This window comes from Balaenoptera acutorostrata, chromosome 1 (assembly GCF_949987535.1).
Source record: "Balaenoptera acutorostrata chromosome 1, mBalAcu1.1, whole genome shotgun sequence".
Classification (NCBI taxonomy): domain Eukaryota; kingdom Metazoa; phylum Chordata; class Mammalia; order Artiodactyla; family Balaenopteridae; genus Balaenoptera; species Balaenoptera acutorostrata.
In genome coordinates this window covers 150,107,926-150,120,652 of record NC_080064.1, presented here as the reverse complement: position 1 = coordinate 150,120,652, position 12,727 = coordinate 150,107,926, and the positions used below count along the sequence as shown (strand labels likewise).

Genomic DNA, 12,727 nt, shown 5'->3' with positions numbered 1-12,727 from the left:
ATTTTAGGAATTTTATTGACGTGTCAAAAATTCTACTAACCTTATGACATACTCCAAATCACATTTATCTTTCCCTTTGCTAAACCAGTCCTTAACTTACACATGCAACATAATGAGATCAAACTTGAGTTTTCAGTATTAGTGTTTTTTGCTAAATTCTCTCTTCATACATTGAGTCCTTACTGCATGCACATCAATTTCAGCCTTTACACACTCCTCGGTGAAACAGATTATATCCTTCTTTCTCATATCGCATGCAAGTGTATAGGACTTACGTGCTCAGCCCTGTTCTATGAGCTTTGCGTGTCTTAAATCCTCTATGAGACTTATAACCTAATTGACTTTTCTAAGATGACAGTGCGTGGTCAAACCGATTAGAATCACCGCAAATTCTAGCCGTGTGTTCTGGCCACAGCATGGCATCGCCCCAACAAGTCTAAGTTCCTTGACTGCAAGGTTATCTCCTTCCTTCTCCGCATCGCTGCCTGTATGCAGAGACTGAGTGAGCAAGCCTGACCAGTGCATTTCCTTTTCCGTCTACGTAAGTAACTTCCACCAGCGGGGCAGAGGCAGAGTAGGTTCACAATGAATACTTGAGAGACTCTCTGGAAGGTTTGAAGTCTCACAGGGTTTAAACACCTTTAACCTTGGGGAAGCACCCTTTAACCCTCAGCACATCAAACTTTGCTACTGCGGTTTCTCTTCGGTGTCCCCCGAGGACTCCTTCTAGGGTCCTTGACAAGGACAGAGGAACTGAACTTAAGGTTGAGAAACATCTTGGGCCGTCCCCTTCAATTAACCAAGCGCGGGTCACGCTACGGGATTCTCCGGGAGGCGTTGGATACCTGACCCCCGGGCGACCCCATCCCGCCCACCGGAAAGCCGGCAGCGTCCAGCGCTCTCCGTGGAGACGCCGCGGAGGCGCAGACGCCTCCCGCCCTCCTTCCAGGAGCCGCCTGGGATGCAGCTCCCCGCGGCTGCCACACCGGAAGCGGCCCCTGGCGTGTGCGGGGCGGCAGCCGAGGGTCCCGCACGCGGGGCGGGGCCGCCGGGCAGGTCCCCCGCCTCCCGGGGGCGCGCGAGGACCGGGCGGGGCCGCCGTCCCTTCCGGGGAGCGGTGGCCGCCGCCGCGTCCGCCGGGCAGCTTCCCACCCCGCCCCCCCGCGGCTCTGTGTGACGCTTCTCCAATAACAGCTCGCGGGGAGCCGTAGCTGGGGGCTCCGCCGGCGCCAGGGCCCCTCCGCGCCAGCCCGGCCGCCGGCATGAGGGCCGAGGGCGACGGCGGTCTGGAGCGCTTCTGCAGCCCCGGCAAGGGCCGGGGGCTGCGGGCCCTGCAGTCCTTCCAGGTGGGGGACTTGCTCTTCTCCTGCCCGGCCTACGCCTACGTGCTCACGGTCAACGAGCGGGGCAACCACTGCGAGTTTTGCTTCGCCAGGTAGGGCGGTGCGCGCGGGCGGCGGCGGCGGCGGCGGCGGCGGCGGGCGGGAGCCGGGGGTGCCGCACGGACGGGCGGGCGGACCGCGGCGGGAGGAAGTGCGTGCGGCCCGTGGGGTCCTAGCGCCGGCGGCTCGCGGGGGAGGGGGCGGGCTGCTCCCTTGAACCCCGGGCTGGCTGTGCCACGTGCGTTAGGAAGGACCAGCCAAGTTCCCGCCGCACGTCCTGCACGGCATGTTTTCCGACTCGCTCCCGCGGGATGCGCAAACTGGCGAGGGGCAGGGTCCTGCCCTCACACGTGGGCTTGGAGCCAGGCTTACTCCCAGCGCTGGCACGCACTGCCCACTCGGTGCGTTGCCAGCGGGGCCCCAGGTTCGCGCAGCCACAGCCTGTCACCTTTAACTTGTGCTTCCTGCGGTGTGTTCTGTGCCCCACAGTCTCTTCTGCCGCAGACTTGACGTGTTTCCTCCAAGGAACTTAATGACACTTAATATTTCATGTAAAGTACACGGCCCCTCTTCTTTCTTGTCACCCTTTGCACTTGGTATTTGGAGGGAAGCCAGAGGAGTACTGACCACACACCCGTGGTTCAGAGGGGCTGCACTGGTGGGACGTATCTAGCCCTGGTTTGGGATTGGGAAAACATGGCTGCTGGGGGGGGGGATGAGGCAAAACGTATGGCTAGAATTGGTATTTAATTTTAGCATATCATGTATGTGTGTGTATGTGTATATTTTCACATACACCAACACATAATTGTATCTTCAAGCCTTATGATAGTTTCAGACCTTGAAAGTCACGTTAGAAATCATGAATGCAACACTCTTTCCATTTCACAGGGGAGAAAACTAATGCCCAGAGAGGAAGTGTCACTGTGCATGTATAGTCACACCTATAGTTAAGACAAATGAAGTCTGGTGTCTTCAGTTCTGCCCATTTCCTACCTAGTTAAGTGCTCGATAAAATTACTGAGGCAGCAAGCATGGCATTGGAGTTACGTTTGTACAGGGCCTTCCAGGACCCTGCTTTACTTTCTTTGAACCTCAGTTTCTTCATCTTTGAAGTGGAGAGTCCCGGGCTAGCTTAAGCCCACCTGAGGTCCTGCGGGTACCTTTGGAATACAGGTCTCAAGTCCAACACACGCGGAAGTACTCAGTCTCCGAGACGTGCTCCTCTCATTCCACGGTAAGACAGAGCAAAAGAAGGGACAAAAGCTAAATACTATAGTAGTCTTGTCCAGACTCCCTGCCAGAGCTGTCTTCCGCTTGGGGGGACCTGGAAAGGAACTAGACACAGAATCATGCCGTGGGCAGCTTAAGGGCTGTATGTGATGTGGCTCTTTGAATTGGTGAGCCAAGAGCTAAAGGGTCGTGGCACCACTTTGCGACGTTTGAGTGAAGTGAGCATTGGGTTTTCCCAAAGTTAAAAAGGCTGCTGTGTCTGGTCCCTTGATCTTCTGAGCCTTGCTGTGGCTCAGAGTCTGAAGCAGTGTGGGTGTCTGGAGCGGCAGGAGCAAAGCAAGGTCACCCAGCCCAGAAGGGGCCTCCCTCCGTCAGGGATCCTGGTGATTCCTGGGGTCCATCGTGGGAGAGAAAGACGGCGGTACCAGGCACATAGTAGGTGCTCAGATGGTAGTTACCTGACCACTCCTCTAGTGAATTAAAGATCAAATCCAGCTGGGTTCTCAGTGGAGCAGCAGAGCTGAGAGATTCTTCTCTTTTGCTCTGAGCCTCCAAACTCTATCTACTACACACACACCCCCGACCTTAGAACAGGAAGGTAGAGTCAGGTGCAACTTGGCAAATCACCCTGCCGCATGGGACGGTGTTTGCCTTTGTTTTCCCTTTTTCTGAATGACATTCATCAGTGTCACTGTTGCCTTAGATCCCTCACCAGGGCTACCCCCTGCATTGGGGTGGGACTGCTGCACCTCCCCCCGCTTTTCTCTGGCTTAGGTGAACTTCTGTCAACATCCACAGCTCCTTTCCTCTCTCTCCCCAAGGACTCATTTGAAATCAACTAAAATAACACACAAGAAATGATGACATCATGATACCTGTGAAATTAGAAATATATTTGTACTTCACTCTGTGGTTTCCATTAAATGCGATTAGTTTGGAATTAGTGGCTAGATCATTCTCAGATTTAGCACCATTTCCTCTGTCAACTGTCTGTATAGACCGAGGACAAATTATTCTGTCCAGCTGTACTAGAGGAACGCATATATGTCCCCACGGTTCCCCCAGGGGGTAGGAGCAGAATTCTCACATACTGAAGCATACAGGGCAAAATCCACGACTTCCCCTTCCCTCCCATAAAAAGAAAACTGCACCTTATCGTTTCTTGTGCCAGAAGCTGAAGGTAAATAATGTTGCTTAAGACAAATGAGCCACTACAGATCTCCCCTATCATATTAATTGTATCAGGGTTTGACTTATTTTGAAGGAAAGTAAGTGATTTTTTTCAGGAATAAGTATGTTCTATAAGTTGAAAAATAATGGGAATTCTCTTAAGTCACAGTGGAGTGGGATTCTTACTGTCAGGGCAATGCAGACAAAAGTTTGTATCACATTTTCTCAGGGTGACACTTGGGAAGATGTGTATCTTGCCTCAGCTGCTAGAAGGCTCCTCATCAGACCTCTCAGAGGCGTTTTATGTACACACACACACACACACACACACACACACACACACACACACGTTGGCCTGGCCAACATTTTGTGGCACATTTTTTACATTATATTTCACTTGGTATTTGACATATTTTAACACTTGCTAGTATTTGTCTCAGGGAAAAATCTGTAACCCTGGGTTCCATCTGAACATTCATTGTGTTTGCAGTTCCTCAGGAGGGCAGATGTATCCCTCTTGATCTTTCATTCTCTTGGCTCATGGGTCATTTAAAGGCAGGAATATTGTCTTTTTTGTCTGTTTGTTCAGAGTATCGGGGCAAAGTAGGAAGGCCCATTTCACCTCCTTGGACTAGAGCTGTTCGAACCTGGTTTCAGGAAATTTATATTCTGTCTGGCTCAGTCAGAGCGGTTGACTTAAATATTAAAATGTTTGCGCGATCAAAATACTGTGATTGAGATGGCCTATTTCAGCAGTTATACAGGTGTAATGTCCCCCCGATTTTTTTTCTGTAGCAGCATTCATCTCTTCCCCACTGTTTTACCAAACTGAAGTCATCTTTAGTTGATCTTAATCAGTATTAAGAGATGTGAACCCTTGATCCTGTTCTTAAGGTTCTCTGAGAGAGCCCTGGGCCTGAAGCTGCTGTCAGAAGGGGGTGTCATCCCCAGGGCTGCTGTGGTGCTGCTTATTCCGAGAACATTCTCTGAGACTTGGAGAGTCTCTGAGGAGAGAAATGGCTTCAGATTGTTCTCAAATTATCTTGTTCTGTGAATGAAAAATTGGACACACGTGCTCCAATAAAGGATTCCCTCCATCTTTTTACATGTATTTTTAAGAAATGGGTAGGAAGATTAAAATACACAGACAACAGATTTCCTCTAAAAAGTTACATTAAAGAATATAAAGTTAAGCCATCTGTACAGTAGATAATGAGGTATCGGGTTGCCATTTTCAACATTTCAGTATTTCAAGTTTTTCGTTTATTTAGAGACTACAAAGGAGGGACTTTGGGGCCAGATTGACTGGGTTTGAATTCTGGCTTCATCCCTTCCCGATGGTTTGTCTTGAGGCAAATTATTTAAGCTCTCTGAACTCCCGGGTTCCTTTATCTATAGACTGTGCACATTAACACCCACCTACTGAGCTGGCCCTGAGACAGTGAAGTCAAGTGCCTAGCACGGCCCGGACACTTCGGGAGCTGTCAGAATTGGCCCCGTGTCTCGCTTGTATGGACGTGTTTGATAAGCTCTCTTGGCTAAATGTTAAATAGTGTGATAACATAGTCTCACTTCAGGGGCATTTTTTTGTGGTGGTGGCATTGGGGTGGGGAAAACTGGGAAGGAGATACTGTACCTTGTTGGCCAGTGGAGTCATCATTCAGATGGCATGTTGACCCAGAGTTAAAAAGTGGCAGTTCTCAACCTCGGGTCCCCCATCATAATAATGGGTGTCTGGGATCAATTTTCAGTATTTTTCGAAACCTGACAGAACTGATATGATTAGCCTACACAGATAAAGCTTTTTGAAGAAAATGAGCCTCGCGTAGCTCCAAAGTGCTTAGATACTTTAATACTCTTTTACCGTGGGATTAAACAAATGTTTGAAAAGAGAAATGGAGGAAAACAGAATTTTCCACCTAGCAAGGATACCATGGCTCCTCTCTGCTCTTTGCTTCCAGCATGATTCTTTCAGCTGTGGCAAGGAGCTGTCCTGCAAGACTTCAGATGTGCCGAGTGCCAGAACACGCACATTTTTCATACGCGGGAGCATAATTTCTGTTATAGCTTATCAGGGCTCAGTGACCAAGCTGCACATTTGGAAACGATTTGAGATGAAAGAGAACGGCAGCAGGATATCCTGAAGTGAAATTCAAACCCTGGTGAGTTAAAACCACCATCTAACACCTTTCCCTCCCAAAAGCAATTGCACAAAATCCTCTTACAAAAATTTGAAGATCCCATATAAAATGACGTTCCTTTAAATCGTGTTGCTCTTAGCAGCTCATAAAGCATTTCCAGATACATTCTTATTTTGATCCTCCCAAGGATGGTTTGTGTAGAGAAGACCTTATCCCATTTTATGTAGGAAGTAGCTGAGTGCTGGAAAGGTTGTTTCCTTGAATTTCACATTTTTGGGGTCAGATATTTATTGAGCGCGTCCTAGGGCCAGCGTCTGTGTCCTTCATGGAGGGAACCATGTCTTCCTATTCTGAGTGTTGTTTTCCTTCCCTGCCCCTTTTGACCTGAATCTACCGTGTGGTTCACACCTGGACACCAGGACTTAATTCACTTCGGATTTCTCCTCAAGTGAATGCAATTTTTAATCACCTCTTTTCTTTTGCTTCCCCTTCCCCCAAGAGATAATTCAACAGATTAATGCATTGTTTCTAAAGGTTCAACAAATAAATTGATCCAGCTGTCTTGTATCTTGCGCTGCTTTGGGTTCAGAGGTTTTTTATTCCAATGCTTTGGAATTTGCATAAGAGCTACATATATTCTTCTGTATTATCCACTATTGCCTGATAAAATGTAAAAAGAAATACAAGGCTTTGGTCCTTTTGTGGGTTTGGGACATTTTTCAATATGCTTGAGTTATTTAAGACGAGTTGAGCATCTTAGTCTTTTTTTTTTTTTTTTAAATATTTTATTTATTTATTTATTTATTTATTTGTGGCTGTGTTGGGTCTTCGTTTCTGTGCGAGGGCTCTCTCTAGTTGCGGCAAGCGGGGGCCACTCTTCATCGCGGCGCGCGCGTCCCTCACCGTCGCGGCCTCTCTTGTTGCGGAGCATAGGCTCCAGACGCGCAGGCTCAGCAATTGTGGCCCACGGGCCCAGTCGCTCCGCGGCATGTGGGATCCTCCCAGACCAGGGCTCGAACCCGCGTCCCCTGCATTGGCAGGCAGACTCTCAACCACTGCGCCACCAGGGAAGCCCAGCATCTTAGTCTTTATAGCTACGTATAAAGAGTTTGTTTCTGTGCCCTCTGGTAGGGCAGCATGAGAGTATAAACCCCCTGTCCTTTTTTTTCCTTAAACATACCCAGTCTTCAGAACTCTACTCTGTGCAAGGTTAAATGGGCACGGTTTGGAAACAGAATTCATGGTGCAGCCGTGCTAAGAGGCCCCAGGATGGTATTCCTGTAGGACAAGCATATAGCACACTATCTGTCAGAAGATTCTTTAAAAGATGCTCAGAAATGTCTTAAATTTCTTTGGGAAGATCCAGGGCTCAGGGCTGTAGTTTGGCAGCAGCTGGTCTTCAGGAGAACTCAGAACGGGTGAGAACCTGGGACAGTGAAGTCGTCTGTTATAGAACTTGAAATAGAAAAATGCAAAGAAAGTTTCTACTTGATTTTGGTGTTTGAGACGTACCTCTTTTGCCTGAGGTTATCATCCCCTTTCTTTTTCTTGCCAATATAAAGAAAATATGAAATAATTACAATTTTAAGCCACTTTATTTCTGCTTCCCAAGGAGGCAATCAATAATTACAAATATCCCGTATGTAATTGGAGTCATCAATAATAACTAAGGTCACTCCCACCATACACCCACCTTGTTTTCTGAACGTCAGATGTGGAGTAATCACATTTCTCAGTTCAAGGCATGCTTTCAACTGATCCGCATAAGGACAATTTGACTGAAACGAATTTCTCCTCTGTTATTGATTCTGCATTCCCATTTCCTGTTCTCTCACAGACAGCCCCTCTCTGGGTTTGCCTACTTGTCTTTGCACCTGTGAGTATATATGTCCTGATCACCTCCAGGGAGCTAGACAGACCTGGAACAGGCCACCCTGATTGTACTTGACCAGATGCAGACTTTGCGCCGTCCTTTGGTTAGCCTGGCAGCTAGGTGGTTTCTGGAGCGATCCTCTTGCCCTGGAGAGGGGCCAGCTCTGGCACTAGAGGTCTCTCTGTCCCCTCTCAAGGGATTCACAATATCAGACTCTGTACACCACCATCACTCTCCTGCTCACATCCCCAACCCTTGCATCTCTGGATTTCTAGCAAATCTGTGGTAGTTTAGGGGTGCAGCCCTCCAGCGGGGAATTGACTGAAGTAACTGCCTTTTCAGGGGCTGAACCCATGACCTTGGCCTCATTAGCACAGGCGCTCTAACCAGCCACAAAGCCACACACCTCACTTTGTGTAACTTCTGCTGACTCTGTTCCTACCACCCTCGGAGGCCTCCTTTTCAATTGCAAAGGCGTTCACACCAACACAATAGAACAGAAGGAAACCAGATCTCTTCTAGACTTCTCTGAAGGCCAGAAATATGCAATTTAGCAGGAAAATAATACCAAAACGTCTTGAGGGTTCAGGAAAAAACAACTTATCTTTCTAGTCCATGCACTTGCTGAGAATCCAGCTGTGTGTCTCAGATTTTTCTTCAATCAAAAATTTAAAAATACTATGGAACTCCCTGTGCCAATTTATTAACGTAAAATCTAGGGACAAAGTGGAAGGTTTCAGATGACTGAGTGGAAATATGGCATGTACATGATTAACATGGATTGGGTTTGCTTTTTAAAGAAGGAGAATCCATAAGTGCTTATCTTTGGCAAGTTTATAGTCCCTAGAAACCAAAATAAATGCTCGCTGTGCTCGCTGTGATAGCTGAGACACCGGCGTGTATCAGCAAGTGCACTATGACGAACTAGGCGTCTCAGAGCCCCAGGAATCTGCAGTCACCGTTGGGGAGAGGAAAAACAAGGGCGACTCGCTTACCAAGAAGCGAATTTCACACTGAGGCCTGAAGACATAGGCACGTATCCTGGGGGGAGAGGTGGAAAGAAACTGGCTGACCAACAAGATGCAGTTTTTCCTCTGAGTCAAGTAAAACCTCAAGGATTTTATATCCAGGCACTTGAAAGGAGTTATGTTGCCATCTGTGGCAGAATGAAAAGATCTTGGATAGGAGGAGCTTTTTCTCTTCAGTCTGTGAGGACCAGGAAACGCTCTTCAAGGGATGTGGGCCCTGGGCTCACACCTTGTTGATTTTCCTCACCACAGCAATGTTTGTATAGGAAGCACCCTTGTGCAATCCGAAAAATCTCTTATCTGTCAGTTGCACAAATCTGTAGCAGAGCGATGATTGCTGTTCACAGTGATAGCGTCACATGTTCTTAAAACCTCAACAGTAAGAGACATTTAATTATGAACAGATGGTAAACTCCCTGAGAGCAGGGATTCTGTTTTTAATGTATTCAGCAAATATTTATATTTACGGAGCCCTCGCTGAGTTCTGAATCCCTAGGAAACAACCGTGAAGAAAAGCAACACCCTCCCCTCCACAGAACTTATATTCCAGTAGGTTTTATTCATCTTTATAAACCCGTTGTCGACTAAAAAAAAGCACAACATGAGAGTTAAGTTTTATTTGGGGCAAAATGAGGACTGTAGCCCGGGAGACAGCCTCTCAGAGAGCTCTGAGGAACTGCTCTTGGGAGGTGGGGTGTGAGGAGGTCAGTGTATATGCGATTTTGGTGAAGGGGCGGACATGCAGTCAAGCACACATTTTGGCAGAAGGTTCCTGCCAGCCTCAGGAAGGTTGCTGCGAGTCACGGCGAGCACATGTCTCTGTTAATCGTTTCAGTGCTTTTCTGGATGTGAGACGGTGTCAGAAATTGGGCTCATAAATCTTCTGAACATTTCTGACTATCCGAAGGCCTGTTCTGCCGGTTCTTTCCAGAGCACAGAGTGCCTCGTTCCTGATCTCCAGCCTGAACTCCTTTCGGGGGTGTCGAAGGTCAACGACTGCAGTGGCTAGTGACTTCATCCTTTTAGAGGCAGATGGCAAGTGACAGTTTTTAGTTGACACTGTAGTGCATTGAACTTTGTCATTTTAGCAGATTTTTTGTTAAAGGCAGTAAGGTTTTGGGTTGAGTGTTTTATTTTTCTTTTATGGAACACTGATAATGTATGTCATCAAGAAAACTCTTAACACAGAAGTTTAACCACACATGCCGGTTCATGACTTATGCAAACTAAGGGAGGGCTTTGATCAGATAATAGTTTGGTCTAATAAAATTGTGGCATCCCTGCATTGTGTTAAAATAGCAGCACTTTGGGTAGACATTTTTCAGAAGTTGATGAAATTTAGTCTACTCATACACCTGAATAAATATTTCTAAATACTACTTAAAAAAAAAACCTTTAGGGTTTTTGACCTTAAAAACTTTCAGGCTCACAAAGTAGTAGAGATTCAGAAACAGTCTACTTATTTCACTCAATATTTAATTGATTTCGGCACGTGTTCGGGCCTTTCAAGACACCTAGCTGCTAAATATTTTCTAGGCACAGAGGGGGAGAGCAGCCCACTGCCACCTTCTCTTTCTGTGCGTCTTCAGAGAGCGGCCCTGGTAGAACTCCACTGTAGGGTCAACGCTGCCTGCTGGCATGCTCCCAGGGCTGGGCATCTGGGGTGATGTTTGGGTCCAGCTTGCTCTGCAGTGTTAGTTTCACTCCAGCAGCTCCAAACTGCTTATAATGGTACATAGACACACACACACACACACACACACTCAACGTGTCTTTGCACCCATAGCACCTTGTGCATACTTCCTTCATCACACTCACTCCTTGACCGCAGGAACCAGGTCTTACTCAACTTTGTTGCCTAGCATTTAGCCTGAGGCCTGGCACCCCATAACCTCAGTAAATATTTATTAAATGAATAGTCGCATTTCTGCAACTTATTTTACTAGCGGTTCTTTGGACAGGCCTCCTCACCTATCTATATATGTACATCACGTACCAATATATATACAGCTCTGCTTGTTCTTGGAAATGAATCCTTATAAATAACCGCAGAACCCTTCGTTGATCCCTGTTTTCTTCAGGACAAAATCTTGACTGCTCAGGTCCTCCGTATTCAGTGCTCTTCCCACGCTGTTTAGCGTTATCCCTTGCTACTTTTTCATTTAAACCCTAAACAAAGTCTGAGTGGTCTTTCCAGTACCCATAAAGGTGCTGTGTCATTCCTCACTCTTCCCAATGTCCACTTGAACCAGGAGTGCTCCTCTGTGCATTATTCCCCTACTTACCCTCTGCCTTCTTCCCTGGTAAGGCCTCCTACTCTAAGTCTGTTCATCCTGAACAGAGACCCAGCTCAAATCGCATCTCTTTTTTTTTCTCTTTCTGGCCACACCATGAGGCTTGCAGGGACGGGGGGGTCTTAGTTCTCTGACCAGGGATTGAACCTGGGCCACAGCAGTGAAAACGCCAAGTCGTAACCACTGGACCACAGGGAACTCCCCACATTGCATCTCTTTTTATGAAGCTTCCTCTTCAATACTTCAGCCCACAATCTCTTCGTTTTATTTAGTTAGTACTTTATATTTATTTGACAGGAGTTTACTATTTACTATTTAGAGTTTATTTATATCTGTTCAAATGATATATAAGTTTGAGTTATCAGAGTCCAGTCCAAAATTGGGGTAATTCACCTAAGTAAATTGACAATTCGATTTTTTATTGTTTGTGGGAAAATGAAGAGGATGGAAGTGTCACCTCTTAAAATTCTTCTGTAACCACTTAAGGTGCACTTTCTTGCAAGATTTAGAGCAGGTCACATGTTTCTTGGGCCAGGAGTTAATACGCATGTTTGGCTGCAGAGGGCCTGACCATATTCTGGAACTTAGGTTTATCATTAGGTTATAAAGGTATTTTTACATGGTCTATTTCTACTCTGTGGCCAGAATGTTGAAGTCAGAGGTATTGTTAGGAGCATTTTAAGCTTTTAAATAGTTACATTTGTATGACTTTGATTTTGTCCTTTTCCTTGACACTTAATCACCTAGGTGTTGTAGAACTTAGGGCAACAGCAGTCATAGGAGAATCCAGTATTGTGTTCGTTACAAAGTACTGTTGCTAACATCTGTCATTTATTGTACCATTGGAAGAAATGGTGGCTGTTACTTATTGTCAGTTCCTATATGAGAGAACTCATTCGTTGTTTCTTTCCTTTTTTTTTTCTTGTTTAAATTGCATATTTATTTTTTCAGCTTTAAAAAAAGCGTTAAAATATACATAAAACTTAAGCATTTTTAATGCTTTACCATCAGTGGTATTAAGTCAATTTGTGTAACCATCACCACTATCCATGTCCAGAATGTGTTTCCATCACCCCAGACAGAAATTTTCTATCCTCTAAACATAACTTCCCATCACCCCAACCTGAGGGGCCGCTCTGAGAAGGGTCGCTCTGGAGGGAAGCCCCTCCTCAGGGCCCTGCCTTTCCCCAGGACCCGGTGCCCCACTCGGCTGGCACCCGCCAGACGCAACACCAAAACGCAGCCCCCAGCAGAGCCTCCACCCTAGCATTTTCTCAGACGTAAAGCCGAGAACAAGTTAAGCAATTATGTGCTTCTTTAACCTCCTCTCTCAATACTGCACCTTCAGAATGAAAAAGTGAGGTGGACAGTTACCTGTGATGCAGTATCCTTGATGGGATCCTGACACAGAAGAAACACATGGGGGAAAAACTAAGAAACTCTGAACAAACTATGGACTCTAGTTAATAATGTATCAATATCATTTCCTCAATTGTAACAAATGTACAACTAATGTAAGATGTTAACAGTAAAGGAAATTGTGTGTGTGCGCGGATGTATGTGTGTATGTGGGGGGCTGTAATGAGGGCACTCCGTACTCTTAACT

General features: G+C 46.5%; 1 protein-coding gene across 2 annotated transcripts in view; it reads left to right on the top strand.

Moving 5' to 3' along the window:
• Positions 1 to 925: 925 nt before the first annotated feature.
• The window catches only part of SMYD2 (SET and MYND domain containing 2), a 49,967-nt gene continuing 38,165 nt past the window's right edge, over positions 926 to 12,727 (top strand). Inside the window, exon 1 of one of the 2 annotated variants that reach the window (XM_057551383.1) lies at positions 926 to 1,435. In XM_057551383.1, the coding sequence (XP_057407366.1) occupies positions 1,263 to 1,435 (173 nt within the window). In that variant the 5' untranslated portion in view covers positions 926 to 1,262. The remainder of the gene's footprint in view (positions 1,436 to 12,727) is intronic. The other variant, XM_057551380.1, reaches the window with a different exon arrangement.